General features: G+C 34.6%; 2 protein-coding genes across 2 annotated transcripts; one reads left to right on the top strand and one right to left on the bottom strand.

Annotated features, from left to right (window-relative positions):
• Positions 1-153: 153 nt before the first annotated feature.
• rcvrnb (recoverin b) lies at positions 154-2,620 on the top strand. Its single transcript, XM_019098556.2, has 3 exons — positions 154-1,583; positions 1,918-2,029; positions 2,141-2,620. The coding sequence occupies exons 1-3, from the start codon at positions 1,203-1,205 to the stop codon at positions 2,257-2,259; spliced, it is 612 nt and encodes a 203-aa protein (XP_018954101.1). The 5' UTR covers positions 154-1,202; the 3' UTR covers positions 2,260-2,620.
• On the bottom strand, positions 2,245-23,552 carry LOC109066889 (glucagon-like peptide 2 receptor). The gene is made up of 14 exons (XM_042736030.1): positions 23,527-23,552; positions 23,299-23,461; positions 9,077-9,174; positions 8,876-8,958; positions 8,170-8,291; positions 7,991-8,097; positions 7,403-7,559; positions 7,091-7,250; positions 6,913-6,973; positions 6,419-6,485; positions 4,755-4,843; positions 4,528-4,666; positions 4,254-4,295; positions 2,245-3,754 (listed from the first exon to the last, which is right to left on the bottom strand). The coding sequence occupies exons 1-14, from the start codon at positions 23,550-23,552 to the stop codon at positions 3,419-3,421; spliced, it is 1,650 nt and encodes a 549-aa protein (XP_042591964.1). The 3' UTR covers positions 2,245-3,418.
• Between the last annotated feature and the right edge of the window lie 533 nt (positions 23,553-24,085).

The following is a 24,085-nucleotide window of genomic DNA, read 5'->3' as shown; positions in this document are numbered from 1 at the left end:
AATCTAATATTACATGTACAAAATATGTATGCAAAATTTGGACTTTGATAAATGTACATGTAGGCAAACTTTACTTTTAGATTATCTAATTTTTCACAATGATAGGATAATCTTGTACCATTGATATATAAAAATAGAAGGGGTAAGAAAATATACTCTGTTGTTATCAACAACATGAAGTGCATCAAACATTCCATCAAAGTTTCTCAAACTGGGTTTGTAATGAAAAGCTAATATTTAATTAAATCATAAAAATGTTAAATTAAAACAAATCATTTTAAAATGAATCAAAATAAAACACTTACTGAAAAAAAAATGAAATATTGTATTTGTTTACCTGCTATGTTACTATAACCAATGTCAGAGAGCCATGAACATGCAAATGTGATACTTATTAAATATTTATTTTAAAATCTCTTATTTTAAAAAAATATATAAGGTGAGGATCATTATATTAGAGGATCAGATGACAAAAAAGTTGGTGAATTAGCATTTTAATGTTTTTGAAAGAGTAGAAGTAATACACTAAGTGACGAAAAATGACTGTGTTCATCAGCAGTTGATGCAGTGTTGAAACACTTCTAATGACTGATCTCTGTGTTCAAAACTGGAAGACTTTCTGGTATTTTTATTACATAAACATGTATATAAAAAATAGTTATCTCTGTGCAATCCAAATATTATTTGTGTTTTTTTTTTTTAGTGTTGATCTTATAATATTATATATTGTTACATAGTCTATCATAACATTTACATTTTATATATTATAAATAACATCTACTGTATTAACATATAAATTAGTTACACTGTGTGTTCTTGAACACTCTCACAAACCAAAACTAGTAAAAGTGTTGGTTTGTAATCTGTACTGTAGGTTGATTTTAATCCTGCAGTACGTTTGCATGCACTCACTGCAAAATAGGGACTTTAATTAACACATGTAGGCAAACATCACCCCGGGAAACTGGTTTTGTAACAGTGTGCTGCCATATTGTGGTTTAATCCGAATGCATCAAATAAGATCGGGAGGTCTCCTGCTGTTACATAAGCTCATAGACTTTCAAGACTAACTCCTTGTCGGCCAACTATCAAATCAAAAGACGCTCCAGCTATAATCACTTTGTTCTCTTTAATCCTCAATTGAGTTTAAATAGCAGACAGTGCCATTCTCCTGAACACTCACACTGGTCACACTTCGCAAAATGGGCAATGCTAAAAGTGGAGCGCTTTCCAAAGAGCTTCTGGAGGAGCTGAAGATGAACACCAAGTACAGCGAGGAGCAGCTTTACGCCTGGTACCAGAAGTTCCTGAACGAGTGTCCGACGGGCCGCATCAGCCGCGAGCAGTTTGAGAGCATCTACGCCAGCTTCTTCCCCGACGCCGATCCCAAGGCCTACGCTCAGCACGTCTTCAGGAGCTTCGACGCCAACAGCGACGGGACGCTGGACTTTAAAGAGTACATCGTGGCTCTGCATCTGACATCCTCAGGGAAGACCGTCGAGAAGCTGGAGTGGGCCTTCGCTTTGTACGATGTAGACAGGAACGGCACCATCACCAAAAACGAGATTCATGAAATAGTCAAGGTGGAAACTAGCACAGAATGATTACTTACAAAATCTAGTCTATTACTGATTACAGATTGCATGATGGAAATTGTAGGTTGTAATATAATCTATTGGATTACACATATTAGGTGATGTATTCTGACTACTGTTTGATTACTTGTGATTAAAATTTGCCTGTGTGTGTAGTTCCCTGAAACTGGAAGGCTTTCCAAATGTGAATAAGTGGTAGAATGTTTTCGAAAGGAAAATATGGGAGTAATGTAGATTACATGTAATCAGTTACTACCCAGCACTGATTGTAATGTACTGCTATAACAATATGTACATACAGAATATGTGCTCTTCTTTGCAGTCGATATTCAACATGATCTCCAAAGAAGACCAAAAAAACCTTCCGGATGATGAGAATACTCCTGAAAAACGAACAGATAAAATTTGGGACTTCTTCGGGAAAAAAGAAAACGGTAAGTGAGTTTTAGTATGCGTTGCGTTATAAATGTGTGACAAAGATACATCCCCTTTAACAGAATAAGCTTTATTGAGTTTTGAAGAGTGTGTTTTCTCTGTATCATCAGGTAAAATAACAGAGGGCGAGTTCATTCAAGGAGTCATGGACAATAAGAACATCCTCCGTCTGATTCAGTTTGACAAACCACAAAAGGTCCAAGAGAGGCTCAAAGAGAAGAAGCAATAATGTTTGTTTTATTTTTATTTTTTTGTTTATCTGATTCTTTTGTTTCATGTGCACTGTAATGCTTTTGATTTCTGCTGTTCTGATGTGTTGACCAAGATTTCAATACAATATGTGCCATGGAATATACATGTAATAATGCTGCAGTAGAAAACATGAAACGAAATGAACAGTTAAAAGCTGGATATCTAGACACTGAGTTACAGTGAAATACACAGATACAATCAGTCCACTGGCGAAAAAGAGTCAAATTCACAATCACCGCCGATCATGTGCTGTGAAACCACATGCAAATTATGTAAATAATCTACAACTTTGCTTCACACTCATTTGCTCATGAATAAAACGCTATATGTAACAGTCATGCAAACGGTTTCATTTTAGTATTCTACTAGTACTACTTATAGTATACATGCATGAAAATTAAGATTTTTCCAGATATGGGATTTTCCAATAGGCCGTTTGGCCAAATAAACACACAGTGAGGGAGAAATTTGTTGTTAATTGTTTAAATGTTTTGTTAATTTAATTGCACTGCCTTTGCAATGTAAAAAAAATAAAAAATATTTAAACACATCAAAATGCAGATTAAGATGCAAATCAATGTTTAATTAAAACTGGCTCTCAACTGGTGCATTTTGACAAAAAAAAAAATGCAATAAAAAAAAAAACAAATCTAAATGCAATAAATTGCATTTAACAATGTTATCTAGCATAGTTAGGGAAACAAATATGATAATATTTCCACTTTAGCATATTGTTCGAGCTATGGCAACATTAATGAATTTCAAGACATAGTAGTTTTGGTTCTGTATTAATGTCCAATGTAAAAGTTGTGAATCGAAACCATTTGAAAACCATTGATCAAGATAACGAAGAAGGTAATATATCATAATCACTGGGCTGTTTTCATTCACAGTCCTTCTCTACTTTTCTCTACTCTTGTTGTTCAATAAACTTATGTTTAAATGTTTCATTTGACCAACAAAAGAAGTTTGTGGGGCTCCATCAAAACACCTTGCATCATACACACATACAAAAATCAGGTATCAAAAACATCATGATAGCCATTTACAGTGTTTAAAGTGTCTATATACATCCTTAATTACATATTTATAGAAAAATCAGTCAGAAGCAGGGGCCGCTGACGAGTGAGAAGACGTTAAAACTCGTTCTCCTCTATGATCTCCTCCATGGTCTCTCCTAAAGTCATCTCCCCGTCGCTGCTGGAGAGGCTCTTCCTCATGTAAAACTCCAGGCCAGAGCTCCGCCCACACGGCAAATCCTCTGCTGATTGGACGGCCACCTGCAGCGGATGTCCCTGTGTGGGGGCGTGGCTTCCCTCCTCATTGGATTCGCTCTGTTCTGTAGTTTGTCCAGGTCTCTTCTGCGAGCACTTCCACAGGTGTTTCGGGTGAATGTCGGCGAAACAGTTGTGCACCTCGAAGTGGTTGGAGGAAACAAACAGCTGCCACCTCTTCTTCAGCTCAGCCTGGACCTAAAGGACATGTTTCCAAAGTTAGGTCTATGGTGAAAGATATTCTCTTATAACCTTTATTATATTAATTAATTATAACCTTTTTAGTAAGGGAACAAAATGCAAAATGCAACTTTTTTTTCAGATTTTTACTATATTGCACACACTTTTGGTAGATTTAAATCTCATAAGTATGGAAAAAATATCTACTGTAGATATTCTGTATCATAGTTTTTTTATTTTTTTTTATTTATTTATTTCTTTGGTGTGGTACATGTGTAGTTTTAAATTCCAAATAATTTCTCACTTTTTAATTAATAAAATAGGGGTGAATGCAGTAATAACATGGCACTTACATAGTAACATTTAAAATTTAGCATTTTTTCTTTTCACATTCACTCATTATTGAGAAGTTGCTGATGAGATGCATTATAAAATAACAGAACAGGAATGTGAAAATAGTATCAAGACTTTAAATGCATTATGAGGATTAAAGTTCAAATATCTTCACCAAACGTACCTCTCCATTTGCAAAGCAGTACAGCACTGCAACTAAAAGACCCTGTTGAACAATAAAGCTCATGATTAAAGGTTTTGGTGAGGCAAAATACAATATAAAAATGATTTTTCAAAGTTGTACATAAAGTTTACAAAGTTTAAAGTAAAAGAAAAAAAAAAACTATTTAATTTTTTTAATTGATTGATTTTTTTTTTTTTTTTTTTAAATCAGTTGCCAATAAACCAATATTTTTTTCAACATTCTAGTCAGAAAGGAAAAACAGCAGTTTTGTCACCTGGAAAGAGCTCAGAGTCAGACTGACAAAGTTTCGAGCGTAGCGGCTGCTTCCCTCAACCGATTCGTCTATAATAAAGGTAAAGACGATCGCATGGACCCCGAGCAGAGGAATCAACACAAGCGTTGCTCTGGCTAGACTGAGAAAAGGATGCAAACCACATGAAATGAGTCTTGTCACCATCAGTTTTATATGGACAGACATATTTCAGATAAGCAGTGACTAACCTGTATCTGTAGTCAGTGAACTTCACCTGGTCAGCCTTTAACTTGGACAGCAAAAGTCTGATGATTTTAAGAAAAATGCAGAAAATGACCTGAAAGACAAGAGAGTGTATGATTATATCAACATTTTATTTGTGTTTGATTCACATTTCCTTATAAGTATCTTTTTTAGCAGGACTGAGTGGTAATTAAGTATTGATTTTTATTATTATTACTACTGTATATTTAATCAAAATTAATTTAATTTCACTGAAATTAATTACAAACATTTTATTTGATTTCATGGGTACGCTTATTAACTGACAATCCACCAATTTTATTTTATTTTTTATTTTTTATTTTTTTTTTTTTTTGGAGGGGGGGTGTTAATTAAGTTTTTATTTTATTATTTTTAATAACCTATATTTCATCAAAATTTAATTTTACTGAATTTTGATGCATGTTTATCAAGCAATTATTTAGGTATTATTATTTAATACTCTAAATTGAATTAAAGGGGTCATCGGATGCAAAATTCACTTTTACATGTTGTTTGAACTGAAATGTGTACACATCCACCCAATAATGCTAAAAATCCACCCAGTGCTTTTAAAAAAAAAAAATCATAATAAATCCAAACCCCTTTCTCATATCGAGCAAATCTCAGATTCTTGGCAGAATGACGTAGCTCTGCACAGGCCCCTCCCACGATTATTGATTGACAGTGGCGTCACAGTTTTTTATCACAGTTCTGCCCTGAGTGAGCCATCATCAGTCCGTCATTGTTTTGACGATGAAGCGGTTGTAGACAAGAATGACTCCTAAGCGACTGAGGTGTTTTGTTGTTGGATGTAATAGTGAACATAGCAGTCATCATTCACTCCCGACATCTGAGCTGCTGAAGATGCAGTGAATTACTTTTGTTTCTGAAGGTGAATGCGCCCCCCCCCCCCCATCTACCTAAATGCATCTATGTTCGCACAAACCATTCGTGATCCTGCTTCACCTCCAGAAAAAGTGAAGGTTTTTTTAATAAAACTTTGCAAATCGTCTTTCCTAATAATGCGCTAGTTAGCAAGTTAGCAACAATGTATGCGGCTAAAGTCTACAGTCTCTCAGAAAGCGGCTCGTAAAAGAAAGAAAACGTCATCATATCAAAATAACATTTAAAGGAACATGCATCAAAACGGCTTGCTGTGTTTTACACTACCACTGAGAAATTTGAACCAAAGCATGTTATAGACTTTTCATTAAGGCTCTAAAGAATCATATCAAACTGTGGAAAATGGGCATCTTTAAATACACACAATTTATTACAAAGTGATTTATGAATTTACATGTACATTTATTACGATGACCTGCCTCTGAATAATAAAGGGTTCAAACACATTTTAAACATTGCTTGTACAGAATCAGCGGTGATGCAGAACGACTGGTTTGATCTGTTGTAACTGTCATGTTTTCCGGCTCGTTCCCATGAGCTTGTGACCAGCATGAGACGTGACACATGAGGAACGACTTCAACTACAGCGAAATCAGCATTACAGCATGACAGCAGAACAGATGTAAACCAACTAACCCTGCTTTTCTCCTTCCACAGTCTTCATATTAAATATGGCATCAAAAGAAAACAACTACAAAAGAAAAACAAGCCATTTTAAATGAAATTCATAAGACATCATACTCACAATCACTGATAATGATATTGGGCCTCTAATTATCCACCAGATCCAACTGATGTTATTTAACCAACAGCTTTAGAAAAAGGAAACATATTGTTATTTATAATGCATTATATATAAATGGTTTATTTTAACTATAGTTACAATTATTTATTAAGAAACATAATGTCATTATATAATCTAAACACTTATGTTTAGTTTTAGATACTGTACATGAGAACGTTTTTTTGAAGATACTGGAGTACATTTAACAAAATAATTTAATTTCAATTTCTTTCAACAGTTTAATTCAAAGTGTTTCTAAGTAATTATTAGTGAAATTTTATATTAATTTCTGAGTGCAAATAGTTTCAAAGTTAACCCTACACCATTTTTTTCAGTGCATATCATTACCAAGAACATTTATTCCACCATAAAATACCTCCTCACCCAAATGATTTTCTGTATTAAATACAAAACATCTTTTTAAAGTGTCAATCAGAAGTAAAACAGGCACATACCTTTTATTTTCATACAAAGTTTTGGCAACAGTCCAGGGAATCACAAACAGTAATGGAGTTCCTGAACGAGTCCATCGGATAAAGTGGGAGAATGAATAACTCACATTTAAATGTATGACATATTTTTAAAGAAAATAAAAAGGAAAGAGCATTTTTATGTAGTAAAAACAAGCCTCACCCCATCCTAAAATCATATATTTCTTAAGAAGTCTTTTCCTGGTCAGAACTGCAGTGAACAGCAGCGTGTGCAGGAATATCGCCTCCACTAACAGCCAGAAGTAATTACACCCAACAAAATATTCCAGCGACACCTTTGAGGCCTTGCAGACGAATGAAATCTGGAAGGTTGACATTTATATTGCTGCATTTGTCCTGTCTTTTTTGTTTTTTTGAAATAACATTCAGTAAGTTTTGTAGACTTGCTCAGATGTAACTCTTGAAATAATTCTGCAAAACTTAAAAACAGACACATAAACAAATGTTTCTATACCGTAGATTTTGTGTAGCTGTTCCAACCGATCTCATCCCTGGGCAGGTTTTTATACGTGGCTTGTAATATAACCTCTTTGATAATTACTGCTATTGCTCTAAATATGAATGATACAAAGAGATTCATGTGGATGTAGTTCCTCGTACAGTGAAGCTTCCTGAAAACAACAGGTAAAAATCATTTATTTCTTGGTCAGGGACAAATAAAATTAAAATATCAGATATCAGGAGCCAGCTCTGGGCTGGAACAGAATAAATGACCGGACAGGACAGAATGGAATCTATTTGATTAATGAAAACAAAGCTTGGAAATATAAGTACAAAAATAAATCTAATTATGTAAGTACAGTGACAGAGAACATTGGCTAAATGTCAACATAGTGAACAGGATAGAATGTCTACATTCCAAATTATTCAATGGTTTGTCGTCATCTGTATGACTAATGGCACAGAATCCAGCGTTAACCAGTAAGATTATGATTAAAGTGTTATGAGAAATAGTGAAGGAAACCATTATTGCAAGTTATCTTAAAGTTACACTAAGAAACTTAAGGGGACCAAACACAAAGCCCTGCAGAACACCACTCACCTCAGAAGACTCATGATCAGAACAGCCAAGCAAAGAGAGGAAAATGACAGCGAGTATCCTACAATGGACAAGACTCTCAGCACAGACTGCCGAAACACTTCTTCTTCCTGTGTATGCAGGATACTATTGTAAAAACCATTCCGTGACAAAAATCATACTTGTATGGTAGCAGTATTCACCTCGGACTTGAAAAAATAATGGTTTTCACACTCTGACTGATTTCTCCATATGGTGCTGGAATTCTCCTCAGTTTTCCAGGTCCCGTTGACCGTACATTCCTTGTACACGTTTCCAGTAGCACCTGAAAATGACCACCATAAATTTCTTATGTTTAAAGCGTCTAATTAGAAAATGATACATTATCAGTGAAATAATCACTAGGATGTTTTTGAATGAAGTCTCTTCTGCTCACCAAGACTGCATTTATTTGGTACAGTAAAAACAGTAAAACATTATTACAATTTAAAATAACTTTTCTATGTGAATAAATTATAAAATGCAGTTTATTTCTGTTATTAAAGCTGAATTTTCAGCATCACTCCTACTCCAGTGTCTCGTGATCCTTCAGAAATCATTCTAATATGCTGACTTGGTGCTTCAGCTTTGCCATCACAGATCTACATTTTAAAATATATTACAATACAAAAACAGGCATGTTACAGTATATGTTAAAAATAATTCACAATGTTACTGTTTTACTATATCAAATAAATGCAGCCTTGGTGAGCAGAAGAGACTTAAAAACATAGTACACATAATTGAAAATATTAATAATAAATAAATGAATAATAATTATTTTATTTTTTGTTCAGAAAATAATCCTAAAAGATGCAACTTTTTAACTATAATAAGACAAAAGTGTTAAACTAGAACAGAATAAGTGACCTTCTGTGATCCATGGTAAATAAGGAGGGCAGGGTACAGATACCAAACAAGCAAAAAAATCAAACCAACAATCAAAAAAAATCAAAACATCCATATCAGAAAAATCCAATAAGTACAATCTTACAAGAGATAGTATAATCTGTATGTGTGTATATGTGTGTGTGCATATATATATATATATATTTCAACTGGTCTCACTCACCAGTTCCAGTAGGAAAAGTGGCTTTCAGGAATCGTGTGCAGTTCTCTTTATATTCACCACGTTTATAGATCACATCATCCAGCACGGAGCCTGTGACCTTTACAAAACCATAATACATGACATTTAAATGCTGGTCATGTGTGGATTTAGTGTGAGTATTGCACAATGAGTCATGATGAGATCTTATGGTTCCATTGGGCTGATGTAGATGTACGATTAATGGCAACTTTTCAAACACAAGATGGCAGTATTTATAAATGTTCTCAGAGGAAAGATCTATGTTGGTCTCTTAAACATATCTTTCTCTCTTTTTAGCAATAACTTTATCAAGCTTTTAGTCACCAGGTTTGCGTTTTTAGAAGTTTCTAGTTTGAGACTTGTTTTATTAGGACTTGACTAATCACACCACAGAGTGCTGTGTGCTTGCCATTGGAGGTGATATTAAACACATTTTCATTTCTGCTACAATGAACAGATAAATATTTACATTCTTCCTAATTTACAATGCCAACTCTTGAATATCAGTTGCTTGGATGTGTTCTTGTTACTCATTTGCAGATACTGGGTTGAATGTTTCTGTGCTATATTAAGTAGGACTATATAGGTAATAAAACACTGCTAAAGATTTTACTATATTAACACAACTTATTAATATGAATAAATTAAATCTATATTAAATAATATTTAAAGTGAGTAATGTATTTAAGCCACAATTTTTTAATAGAAAAACCAGTATGTTTTATAAGAACCATACTAATATGTATTTGCACTTTATGCACATAAAAATAAGCACATTATAAATGACCACCATCCTCCTAATCTGACAGTATATGTACAAATAACAGGATTTGCTGGACAAAACCCTATTTTGAATTTAAAAATCAACATCTCACTTCTGTTTTATAATATGATTGCAAACCCGTTACTGCATATTCACTAAACTGATGTATCTGCTTCAGCATAATCTGTTTAATTTGTTATATAAGATGTACTCAGAACTTTCACCGACATGTTAACAAATCCTAGAAATATCATGTCTGCACAGACAGGGAGGGTTAAAATCTTGAGCTCACAAAGATTGCACAAAACTGTATATGCTGACATTTGACACAATTGTGAAAGTGACCAAAATGCGCACAGACACTTTTGTATTTTAGAATCTTTTGTGCATTGGTTTAATCATTTCAATAATTATATATATATATATATATATATATATATATATATAAATATATATGTAAAAGCTTAAAATGAAATGTAGCATCAGTTTTAATGACAGTTTACAATAATTTGTACATTTCAAAACTACTAATTTGCAGTTGATAAGTGTGTGAGAAACATATCAGATTCCCCTTTCTCAATTAAACTGTTACCAAGAAAGCACTAGGCTATATTTTCACACAGGTTTTAATAGCAACTTGTAAAGCTGTCCAGCTTTTACAGACTCTTTTATACCTTTTTATAAGTTGCGCTGCATCATAAATGTTTAATCACATCATAAATGTTTAAGAGACCTTTACACAAATCATATTCAGATTATCATATCTGGAGCATATTTTGCAGTGTTTCTCCAACATTGCCGAACTCTCTCGGTGCTAATCTCCAGAGATTCATGTCTGTCTGCTAAACTTTCAGGGTAAGCTTAAACAAAAAAAAACTTAAACAAAAACACACAGCTATCTATTCAATAGGTATCTGTTTATAATAATATCAAGATATAGCATTTGATATATGATACAAACTCAGTGCACAAACAATTTTTTACATAAAAGGGATTTATATATATATAAAAAAAATAAAAAAAAAAATATATATATATACATATACACACACACCAAGAAACGGCAAGTAACACATTGAATTAAGCAAGCAATATTGAAGTCGAAAAACTGAAATAATATTTTCCTGTGAAATGTATTTCGATAATGTCTGTAGAATATACTTTGAAAAACGAATAACTTCTACTTTTATTATTTTATTTACTGCAGTTTACTTTTAAACTAATTATTAGGCCAGAAAACATTTGTATAGGATGTACTCTGAAACCATTTTCACTCAAAAAATGCTTGTTCATGTTACAGATAATTGCAAATAAATTTCAATTACATTTTGAAGTGGAAGTAAAATGCAACATCATCTGTAGCTCGTATAATCTTCCAATAATTTGTATTCTTCTTTTTTTATCCTATTAACTATCCTAACAACTTAGAATAAAAAGTGAACTTAAGAAACCGCTTATTTTTTTTATTTTTTTTTTTATAATTTTTTCTACTATTTTAACCAACTAACTACACTAAAAAAAAGTTGTAGGATTTACTTAGAAACCATTTTCACTCAGATATTGCTAGTATATTTCACAAATAATTACAAAGAAAATATATTCAACTAAAGTGAAGACTGAAACAGTATATACGAGTGTATTCACTGCAGTTTGCAAAGCTAAAAAGTATCAAATGAAACTTTTTCTAGACCCTTCTGACAGTGATGTGCAGAGACGTATGTGTGAATGTCACTGACTCACCTGACCGCTGTAGAGAAGCACGATAAGAACCCAGAGCTGAACTCTGAGCGCCGCTCTTCTCCCCGCGAGCAGCATGAACACAGCTCAATATTCACCTGTCCATGAACAGAGCTCCAGCACGTCACGCCGTGTCCCTCAGGCCACCGCAGCTCCTCGCACTCATAGCGTTTCCTGTCCTCACACTGGATTTCCTGTTGATCGTCCGATGCGGCTGCTCTGGTCTGGATGAGAGCGGGAGCCTCGGAGTTCACAGACTCCGGTCCTTCTGTTGCCTAATCTCTGAATGAGAGCGTCTGCACTGCTTCACTCAGTCCTGCTTCACTCCTGGCCCTTCCCAGCCAATCAAGATAAGGCAAGAGACCAGAACTTCACTGCTACAGCTTATGAAACACAAAGCAAACACAACACAGATTTTAAAGAGAACAACTCAGTTACAACATCTGAGCATTTTCATCAACAGTTTCATATGTATTATTAGATTATCAAAACTGTAAGAATATGGGAGAGAAAGAAATACTGGTCACAGAGTCAGCTTCAGTTTAATGCAGCCTTAAAATGCAAGAACAAAAATGATTTCAAAAGGCTTTATAACTATAATTAAAATAAATAAATAAAAAACGAAAAAATTAACAAGTACCTGTAACACGTTCCACGTAGGGCATAAAACAGGGCCTGAAAACTAAGTCATCTTTCCCCCCATCCCCAACATTTTCACATTATTTCTGTTATTATTACTATTATTAAAATAATAATAATACATTTTTTTTTATTGAACAACCAAAATAATAATAATAATACTAAATAAAATAAAATACCAGTAAAAAGAGGTGCTTAAACTTCAGAAAATGTTATACAAGCTGTTTTGTTTCCTATTTGGTTGAATTTTAACCCTGTTACTAAAAATGTAGGACATTTTTTTTTTAGCACAACAATTTAACAATTACATTTTTAACATACGATTAAACAAAAACTAATTAAAACAACTGCAACAATATGCCAGAAACAGTAACAAGGTTTCAAACCTTTAACTTATTAAGGGCATGTTTTGGGACCAAATGTCGGCTTGAAGCTGCTGATATTGAAGAAAAATATTAGTTTGATCATTTTCTCTTACAATAATTTGGGCAACAGGGTTGAATTTTTGAGCTTTTGGACTGCAGTCGACACTAAATTTGTCAAAATATTAATAAAATGCATGAATAGGACATCAAGCCGTACCACATTTGTGGAAATTACCAATCATACATTTGCTTACATCACAATAAATCACTGTTATGAGCCAACCATCATCTAAAAGCCTCTGGGTTGGTCTTCAAACTAAACTCACCTTGTTATGTGCCAGCCGTTTGTCAAATAAAACTAATAAATAACACCAGACGCCTCTGCTCTTATTGTGCCGCAGCCCAAGCTAATAGAAATGAACTTCACTAGACCTTCAGCAGCATGTAAGCACTTCACTCGTTAGGATAATTACCTGCCATAATGTACAATTATCCACTTTTAACACAGTCTACTAAAGGGATAGGAATTAAATGTTCTTCATTCAGGAAGTCAATTACGATGCATTAAGAAAATGAAAGTGAATTGACTGGAATGCATTAATGCAACATTCATCATCAGACAAACTTACATATTTGCATATGCTTTTTTCACTTTAATGACATGCACATTATCCATTCCACTGCTATGAAGTTTAATATCTAAATCTCTTAATATATGCAATTCAAACCAATGGACAAATAATTCAAGATAAAATAAAAATGAAATACTTACATGTAAGAGCTCATTTAAAGTGTAGAGAAGACTACTTAGAATTTGAGGAACATCTTAAGCATCTTCTATTAAGATATTCAAATGATGATCCCTGTGAATTTGTCATTTTGAAACCTGGTAGTTTAATGAACAAACTCTCTGCTCATGAAGTAAATCGTTTGATTCTTAATTCCTGTGATAAAGTGTCCATCTCTATAAAAGTGAACCACGACGGCTGCATGCATGCGTCCGGTCAGCTTTCCTGCATTTGATGCTACGTGTCCCGCAGATGTAAACAAAATGGGCAACGAACTTGTGCAGTCTGACAGTCTGAAGCTGAAGTGAGTTCTCATGATCTCTCTCGCAGGGTCAAGATGAGCGACAGATATACAAAACAGAACAGATGATAAACAAATGTGCAGAAACATCGAACTAACTCTTACATCACTGGCGGCCGTGTTTAACATCAAGAGCTTCAAAAATAGCCACATCAGAACTGCTCTATGATATACACTACTGGTCAAACGCTTGGAATAATTGTTATTTAAGGGTTTGTTTGTTTTTTAGTTTTTTTTTTAAAAGAAGTCTCTTTTGCTAACTGAGGCTGTATTTATTTTATCAAAAATACAGTAAAATTTTTTGAACTATTTTTGCAGTTTAAAATAGCTGTTTTACATGTGAATATCTGTTAAAATGTAATTTATTCCTGTGATCAAAGCTGAATTTTCAGCATCATTACTCCAGTCTTCAGTGTCACATGATACTACAAAAAACATTAAAATAAACATACATACTTCTCAAGAAACATTTCTGATTATTAATAATGTTGAAAACAGTTGTGCTGCTGAATATGTTTGTGGACAATTGTATTTGTCAGGATTCTTTGATGAAAAGAAAATTCAAAAGAACAGCATTTATTTGAAATAGAAATCTTTTGTAAAATTGTCTTTACTGGCACTTTTGATCAACGTAATCTTTGATGAATGCGTTTTTTAAATTAGGAAAACACCTGATCCCATACTTTTGAACACAAATGGGGGAAGTCATGGACTAACAGTCAGAGTGTTGGACTTGCAACCCAAGGGTTGTGAGTTCGAGTCTCGGGCCGGCAGGAATTGTAGGTGGGGGGAGTGAATGTACAGCGCTCTCTCCACCTTCAATACCACTAATGAGCCCCCCTTCAGCAAGGCACCCAACAACCACCCCCCCCCCGCTCCACCAAAAAAAAACTGCCCACCACTCCTCCTGTTTTTTCTTCACGGTGTGTGTGTGTGTTCACTGCTGTGTGTGTGCACTTAGGATGGGTTAAATGCAGAGCACGAATTCTGAGTATGGGTCACCATACTTGGCTGTATGTCACATCACACTTTATCACGGTTCTCATAAAAAAAAAATAAAAAAAAAATCTAAAAACTGTTTTCAAAATTGATAATAATTAGAAAAGTTTCTTGAGCAGCTAATTAGCATATTAGAATGATTTCTGAAGATCATGTGACACTGAAGACTGGAGTAATGATGCTGAAAATACAGCTTTGATCACAGTAATAACTTAAAGTTACATTTTACAGCATATTCACATAGAAAACAGTTTTTTTCAATAGTAATAATAGTTCACAATATTCCAAAGTTTTTGAGTGGTAGTGTATGGTTTCAAAAAGCACAGTAGCTCAGTGGAAAATAAATCACTATTTCATCAATACTTCTACTTACACTTAGCACTGTATGTAAACCCAGGGGCTGCTGGTAGAGAGAGGGGAAGCACGTATAACAGCATGACTCGGACTCATAAATCTCTCGTGTTGGATTCCAAATGATCTTGAGAGTAATTTTTCCTTTTTTTTCTTCAGGCTATTTTATTTCCCATCAGGACGTGACCAGGACAGCTACTGTGTGCACATAGTGCTTGTGTGTTGACTTCAGGCACACGCCGCATGCTCATCTCTAACACATCACACATAAAAACCAATGAATTACCACCTATTAAAACACTGTGTGTGTGTGTGTGTGTGTGTGTGTGTGTGTGTGTGTGTGTGTGTGTGTGTGTGTGTGTGTGTGTGTGTGTGTGTGTGTGTGTGTGTGAGAGAGACGCTGTATGTAAACACTGAGCAGCGAGCATGCTAACAACCACACCAACATGGTAACATCAGAACTTCAGAAAGACTACAATTAAATATCACTAATGAATCACCCAACTATCATGACACATAAAATGAATCTGTTAGGTTTACTTCGCATTATTTGAACATTTCATTTAATGTTAAAAAGCCATTAGCTTAATGAGGCTAATGCTAACTAATTTGCAAAAAGTCTGCAACAACGGGAGTTTCTCCAGTAGTTTTCTCTTTTAAAACCAACATTTGAAAGTTTGGTTCAAAGCTTGCACATTGACTTCAGCATAAATATAAATACAAGAAAAAGCACTATAAACTTTTTTTTTTTCAGCAAAATTTCACAATATAGGCTTTTATGAAGTAACATAAAATATCGGAGCGAACTACTCACTCGTTGTTTGAAAGAGACATCTGTTCTACATACAGCGACAGACACACAAACAGCACTTTCTATTCAGTAAATCTGACTGAATCCAGTGATTTAAGCAGCTTATAACTGCACTTTGGAGTTTGTAAAAATTTAATCATTTTTCTCAATAAATAAATGACAAAGTATATATTTTTGTCTCATTTGTCTGACTGGGTTCTCTTTGTCTACTTTCTTTGTCCCCTTTTGGTAACACTTAATAATAACTTTCATTTATAAATCATTAACAAACATTATATAATGCTTAACAGATCATTAGTTAATCTATATATACACATAGCTAGAAATGTAAGATAATGTTCTAGTTAATGTTTACTAATGAACTTACTAAACATTACCTAATGATTAACATGTATATTTAATGTAAATTGAAATGAAACTCTCAGCCTGTATGATCTTTGTTTGTTGGTCTTTGTTTGCTGTGTAGACCTCTATTCACACATCTTCACTAATCATTTATAAATTATTTGTTAATGTTTTTGGAGTTCCCAATCTAAAGTGGAAATTGTCATTTGCAAATGTTTATAAATGTTTATTAATCATTAATACCTTTATGAGCAGTCATCTCAATGGCAAAAAGTGTCCTGGAAGATCTGAATTTATCCTTTACACACATGTTTACTAATCATTTATTAATCAGTTGTTCATGTTTTTGCAGTAGCCAATCTTAAGTTGAGACTATTCATCATTTGTTAATGTTTAGAAATGATTACTAATCACTTAGTATCTTTATGGGCATTGGATTTTTAGATAATGTCAAAAGGTTTGTGTAAAGGGTGGCTGGTTAAGTTTAGCTAAATGCTTGCTAAAGACTTAACAGATTGTAATTTTGATGCAAAAAAATGCTTTTATTGCCTCACATTAAACACGATATTACTTGAATCCTACATATACATGGGGAAAACAAATCAATTTATACTATATACAATTTAAACAAAATATTTGTCTAACAATCAAAACAACACAAAAAACAAACAATACAACCATTTCACACATATAAATCAAAAACAAACCCTCACACCTCAAACACCACAAACAACCCTTAAACCTACCCATACCACCAAACCTGTCCCTAACCTTACCCGCATCACACCTCAACAGCAGCAGAAGTGTTGTGCATTAACACAAGCTTTCAATCATTTCAGAACATCTGTTAAAATCATTTGTAGGTTTTCAATAAGAGCTTGATCATATGGAATGGAAAGTTTGTTGACATTTGCAAGCATTTGCAAGCATAAATTACATGAATTAATGATTTGTTAAACATTGTGTAATGTTTAATAAGTTTATTAGTAAACATTAACAAGCACATTATCTCAGGTTTCTAACTCTTTGAATATATATTAACTAATGATCCATTAAGCATTATATAATGTTTGTTAATGATTTATTAATGAAAGTTATTATAAAGTGTTACCCTACTTCTTTTACTTTATATATATATATATATATGTATATATATATATATATATATATATATATATATATATATAAACACACCTAAAGAACCAAGGATGTTGCAGGTTCTTCATGCAACCATCACTGTTTTGTAGATACAAGGCACAACTAGCATGCCAAATTATCAGGCCTTTTCTAGTCGTTCTTCCGCTAATGATGTAACATTCAAATCAATTCAATTCAAGTTTATTTGTATAGCACTTTTCACGATACAAATCGTTGCAAAGCAACTTTACAGACAGTTACGTCTCTAACTGTCAATTAAAGATGTAATCAAACATAATAAAAAAACTAAAAACTCAAAATAATAAATCATTAAATCCAATTTCATCAAGATAATGATCTACAACTCATCAAATGTTGTGCAAGAACAAATAACCATAGAAAACACTCACAAGGAGCACTCAGTAATGACCTGGACGTCCGACTCCAGACCTTGATTCCCTAGAACTCGTAGGAGACAAACTGGACAGACATGCCACAGGAATTCAGAAGAGCTGAGCAGAGATTTCCTGCTGTTCTTCACTTGAAGAATGTGTTGTTTGTAAACCTTTTTAGTGACCCTTACATAAAGTAATGGTGGTTAGGTAAACTCTTACTTCATCCACATTAAAGGAATAGTTCACCCAAAAATAAAAATTTGCTGAAAATGTGTGCTCAACCTCAGGCCATCCAAAAAGTAGATGAGTTTATTTCTTCTTCAAATTGTAATGTAGCATCACTTCTAGAAAACACTTCATCATCTCAGAATACTCCCCTCATTAATAACACCAGCCTCATCAATAAAAAAACACAAAAAATACATCAAAATAAATTTTGCATACGTACAAAAGTTTTCAGATATATAAAGCCACATGCGTACGGCAGAACCTGTGAAAAAATCCCTTTGTAATACCCAGTCAGCGGAAGCTTGTGCATACATGAATCTCCACCCCGTCTCCTCCCCGAAATAGCTTACAATGGCTAGTTTTAATATGCATAACGTAATCTGCATATCATTTCCATGCATATTCCATCCACGTGACACCATGTTTAACACAGTTAAGGGTACAATACATTAGAAAAACATGAGATATGTACTATAAATGCTTTTTGAGACATCACATTGCTTTTCAATTTTATTAAATTTTGCCTATAAAGTAAACATATATTTTAGAATGTTTATAGCCTATATTTGAATGGAGATTATTTTTTTGCAGTGTGAATAACTGTCTGACTCACCGTGTCAATAACAAAACATTTTGAAAATAAAATGTGCATATCTTACAGTGTCACAATACTGGAAGAGCACGAAAGGGGTTATCATTAGGCTTTTGTCTGTGTGCAACATCTGTGAACAGAGGTTATACTGTCATTGGACCTGTTTAAACCAGCCAATGGACTGTTTGATCAACGCGTGCATCCTTATGTCTGTCGTTACCACCTGTTTCAAAGCCATCAAATGAATCAAGTTCCCATCAGTGATCATTATTCACGTAAAAGTATTTTCTCAGAACATGAGTTTTGCTATTTAGAGCACAATTTAAAGCGGAATTGTCATGCACCAAGCATGCAGTCCTTGCTGTGATTAAAACATTAAATCACATACCACAGGAAAATTTTTCAAAAGCAGCACATCCACTGCAAATATTTCTGTTTAAATTCATATAAAAATGTTGTAATTTCTGGACAATAATTTCATGAAATTTCAGTGCACAACTAAAATGCCTTCAAATTTGAATGATGAAGATTACACTATTTCAGAAAAAAAATAAAATTAAGTGTTCATAAATTGTTTCCTAATCTCCACTGAACATACTGGAAGGCCTAAGCGAGAGTACATTTTCACTTTTGGTTGAACTATTGCTTTAAAAAAAATTTTTTTTCTTCTTCAGTGATACAGTTTGCTTTTCCTTTTCTTTTTTTTTTTGTCATTTTATCAGCCGTTTAAGTGGAGAGATGACAGCAACATTTCTTACCACAGGACTGTGCAATTGTACGAGACATCTCTGGATCTCTCCGTTTTCAGTCTGCCAATAAACATAAACCTCTGTAATGCCGTTTTAAAACCGTACACCATGTGCACTCCACTTTAATGTTCATTTGTAGTCCTAAAATCTAGTTTATGTGTAGCCGGATGCTCTCTGTGCCCTGTATATATTTGAACTGTTCTTTGCAGTGTTTTATCTGCTCATTAAAGTGAAATTAGTTAATGTGTCCATGTTGTGCAAGCTTTCGTGCCTTGAGGAAAATATATAAGAAGTGCAGCTGAATTATTTCACGGCTGAATTCTTCCTCAGGTTTCAGATTTATCATCCTTATGTTTCGGTGTGATGGTGCTTCAGATGCTTGGTAAACACATTACTTTGTTGGGGGGAATCTTTTCGGGTCTTGTTTCCAACTGTTTATGGCCAGCTGTAAATGGGTTAAAGTGTGTTTGGTGCTCTGGACAGGTGGTATCTGGAAAATGTAAACAGGTTGCATGATAGATGCATAAATTGTTTGGCCTGCAAAGTCATTAAAATGTGGTGTGTGTGTGTGTGTGTGTGTGTGTGTGTGTTGACAGCATTATGCTATTATACTGCATGCAAGTGTGCAAACTGTTATCTGTGTGTATATTTTAGACAGAAAACGAAATTTGGCTTTTCTTATAAAGCTTGTGAATGCCTGTGATATTTCAAGGAATAGTTTACCCAAAGATGAACATTTGCAGAAAGTGTCCTCACCCTCAGGCCATCCGAGATGTAGATGCGTTTGTTTCTTCATCAGATTTGGAAAAATTTACTTTTGATGGTTTTTGATGGGTTTTAATGGACTGGAGTGGTTTGGATTATTGTGATGTTTTTATCAGCTGTTTGGACTCTCATTCTGACGGCACCCATTCACTGCAGAGGATCAGTTGGTGAGCAACTCATGGAATGTTACATTTCTCCAAATCGGATGAGGAAACTCATTTACATCTTAGATGGCCTAAGGGGGAGCACACTTTCAGCAAATTTTCCTGGTAAACTATTCCTTTAACATTGAACCCAGTGTGGTCTTTATGATAATTCTCCTCAGTACTCTCATCAGCGGTGAACCTTTGCTCTTACCCGTTTGGCTCATCTGTTTACATTCTCCGAGCAGTAGAGAGCATCGATGGGCCCCCGGCAGACAGACCACCGTATATGTCCAATCCAAGCAGGAAAAACAAACAAGCTGCTGAACATCCTGTCCGGCCTCAGTCAACAACACACTCCAGATCACCTGAGGGCACAGGTCCTCTCTATCTCCACCATGCCTCGTTCTTCATGAGGTGCTGCTCTCATCATCGGTTTAGGAATGGTCATTTCTGTGGTTACAATCAGCAAGGACTTTGCTGAAATATCTCTTGATATAGTGTGATATAATAGCATTGTGCATTCATTCACCGAATGGACCCTTTCACATTTCTGGGTTTGCAATGAGGAGATGAACTATAACAGGATAAACGTCTATAGAGATTAATGGAGGACTGTAGCAAATACAATTCTTGTGTTCCCAAACTCCAAAAGAAAATCAAAAAATCCACTATTGCATTTCCACAGTTATCCAAAAGAAGATGGGTTTACTGCAGAGTAACAGTGCTTGACTATACTTCAGTATTAATTTAGGGAACTTGTACTTTACTTGAGTTCTAAATACTTGTACTCTTACTCAGTTATATGTATAAGGTAAAAATAGTACAATTACCTAATTACAATTTCATGTAAACTTAAAAGATCAAATTGCATATCATTTGATTTAAATCATTTCTCAGTGACTTAAAATTTATTTATTCGAATGTGACTTTGTAAGATAACAGTGATTAAATTATGACAGAATGTTGATGTTTAGATGAACTAGTCCTTTCAGACATGTTTCAGCTAAAAAAAATTTAGTGTTGAGCCCTGATGTTAATACATTTCTCATTCTATTTCTAAACGCTTTCTAAAGTTTTCTGAATGCTTCTCATTAAGTTTGGGAGGATGTTTGGTGTGTGATGTTTTTCAGATGCACATTAAGTGACTCAAACTCTCAGCACTTGGAGAGATGAGCAGCATTAACTACTGCCACTGTGCATTTATTTATTTAACGTTAATTAAAAATTTAAAAAAGCAGCCTTTATGATTCAACAATTGCATTAAGCCAAATCGCGATTTCGGTTCGATTCGATTAATCGTTCAGTCCTAGACGTCGCTTTTAAGTACATTGACATACATTTTGACATTGTAGGCTATTTTATCTAGGGTACAGTTTGTCAATACTTTTTTTCCACCCATTTTGAAATTAAAGCTAATTTACTAGCTTACCTGAGACGGTGCGAATCCATGAAATGGACAGTTTAAGTGTTTCACACAGCATTTTACACTCTATTTGTGACGGCACTCCCCTGCCCCCATATATAAATTTGCAAATCCATTTTCTGCCAGCAGGAGGTGCTTTTAAAGCGGGAGAGATAGAGGCTTCTCCGGTAACCCAATGGTAACAGCTGTACAGAAAGCAGCGCTCCGCTCAAAAACGCTGCTTTATCAGGCATTACATGCAAAATGAAATGAAAATGACATTGACATTTTTCTGAAGACAGTCGGTTTCAGTGATATAAAAACACCCGCGCCGGTTTTTGATTTTTAAAGGTGCAGTGCTCATGTTTATTCAACGAAGTTTGGGAAATCTATTTGTGGCATCAGTTTTGATATTGTGGTGACCCACCACAAATAAATCAATGTATGGGAAACCCTGCAATTTCCAGTCCAAACTGTGCATTCATGCCATGTCAGAAATATGAAAATTACAATTTTCAGTTTCAATTAACAAGTTCCTTGGTGGGCGTAAGTTGCATTTCTTTAGCAGGACAACACACCTACAGTACGCATCACAGCAGCGTTTCCCGCGCTTCATTTCACTCATGCAAAGTGTTTGTAGGTGAAGTTTGATTCCCAGAATAAATGACTCATATATTTAATGAAAACAATTCTTGTATTCAGAAATCAAAGGGTTGAATCAGTACGACCAATCTCTTCAGGAATGAACTCTCCAGATCCATCAGTAAAACAAAATACACCTTCACACACCCAAAGAAATACACATAAAATACAATACAAACCCAATACAAAACATTATACTGTGAAAATGTTTGTGAACCCCCAGGTCTGATGTATGGTTTATGTGAACTCCAGCACAGTTTTCAGTAAAAATTAATGCAATCCATATTAATAACCACTATCGGTGATGTATAGTTTGCAGCTTTGTGCAGATATGTCAAAGTTTATAATTGCATTATTTAAAGCCATATTTCACCCCAAAGTGAAAATTTGATGGAAACTAACCCTCAGGTCATCCATAGCATTGCATCACTTGCTCACCAATGGATCCTCATCAGTGAATGGGTGCCGTCAGAATGAGAGTCCAAACAGCTGATAAAAACATCACAATAATCCACAAGTAATCCACTCCACTCCAGTCCATCAGTTAACATCTTGTGAAGCCAAAAGCTGCGTGTTTGTAAGAAATAACTCCATCATGAGTCCATAATTCATAAGTATGCTTCCTCCAGTGAAAAAGTGGTCAAAACAGTTCCAAATAAATATTGTGATGTTTTTATCAGCTGTTTGGACTCTCATTCTGACAGCACCCATTCACTGCAGAGGATCCATTGGCAAGCAAGTGATGCAATGCTACATTTCTCCAAATCTGATGAAGAAACTAACTCATCTGCATCTCGGATGGTCTGAGAGGGAGCACATTTACAGCTAATCTTCATTTTTGGGTGAACTATTCCTCTAATTCTTTATGAGAGCAGACAAATCCAAGTGCTGTTCTGTGCAAGTAAAGTTTTGGTAGTAAATCTAAAGGGACTCTTACTTTTAACAACACAGTAAAACTGATGTCTTCTCTGGAATCATTACCTAGATACAGTGGTAAACAGATGCCGCTAATATCAATGCTGATGACGCAAATGTAAAGAAAAGGGACCAGCATGGCCAGCGACGGAGATTCACATTCAGACCAAGTGTGAAAACAGTCCAATTCACACATCAGCTCCTCAGGCTGACTCTCTGGATGAGGGAGAAGATGAATGCGGCTCAACGGGCCAATAAAGCAGTGATGGGAGTCCTGAGGTGCAATGATTGGCAGTCTGTGTCAGAGAAAGACTGAGTGAAGCATTCACAAGGAATTATCCGGCAGTGACACACCACTCACCTCTCAATAATCCTGTTAAAGGACATGCCCTCGAGTGCCTGAGGCCAGAACAGGGCTCTTCCTTTTGGGGTTTCATCTGCTTTCACATCAAGCGATACCCACACTCACCATTAACTTACAGATGGTGACTGAGACGAATTTCTCCATGGATATATTGGCAATTTATTATTCTCTCAATGGCAAATGGCTTTGCTTTGTTAGGTGTCTAGATCCACAGCAGCCTGTGGATATTGCAGTTGTGTTGTTAGTTTGGAAATGATGAATTAAGGAAAAATGAATTCTTGGAAGAGGGTGTGTTCGTGGCAAAACAAACAAAAAACTTCGCGCAGATAAGTAAGCAACATCAATTTCCAACCCATAATACATTTATACAGTCTAACAAATCCAGAGCGAGCCGAGTGTCAGGACCTGAGTTAATTAATTATAAATGTATTTCATTAATTAAAATTAAACTCCATTAACATACAGAACCTTATTGTAATATGTTACCTATAATTTCATTCATTTAGTGTTTGTGTATTTATCATTTAATATTTAAAACATTTATTTGTAGCATTCA

Source organism: Cyprinus carpio, chromosome B12 (assembly GCF_018340385.1).
Source record: "Cyprinus carpio isolate SPL01 chromosome B12, ASM1834038v1, whole genome shotgun sequence".
NCBI lineage: Eukaryota > Metazoa > Chordata > Actinopteri > Cypriniformes > Cyprinidae > Cyprinus > Cyprinus carpio.
Note: the sequence above shows the minus strand (reverse complement) of the source record. Positions and strands in the feature narration are given on the sequence as shown.

What these genes read in the sequence shown, in the direction of transcription:
- rcvrnb (XM_019098556.2), top strand. Translation starts at nt 1,203, where the DNA reads ATGGGCAATGCTAAAAGTGGAGCGCTTTCCAAAGAGCTTCTGGAGGAG. An exon ending in AGATTCATGAAATAGTCAAG is followed by an intron (nt 1,584 to 1,917) that starts GTGGAAACTAGC and finishes TCTTCTTTGCAG; the next exon opens with TCGATATTCAACATGATCTC. An exon ending in CTTCGGGAAAAAAGAAAACG is followed by an intron (nt 2,030 to 2,140) that starts GTAAGTGAGTTT and finishes CTGTATCATCAG; the next exon opens with GTAAAATAACAGAGGGCGAG.
- LOC109066889 (XM_042736030.1), bottom strand. Translation starts at nt 23,552, where the DNA reads ATGTCCTTTAACAGGATTATTGAGAG. An exon ending in ACAGCTACACAAAATCTACG is followed by an intron (nt 7,251 to 7,402) that starts GTATAGAAACAT and finishes TCAACCTTCCAG; the next exon opens with ATTTCATTCGTCTGCAAGGC. An exon ending in CAATATCATTATCAGTGATT is followed by an intron (nt 4,844 to 6,418) that starts GTGAGTATGATG and finishes CTTGTCTTTCAG; the next exon opens with GTCATTTTCTGCATTTTTCT.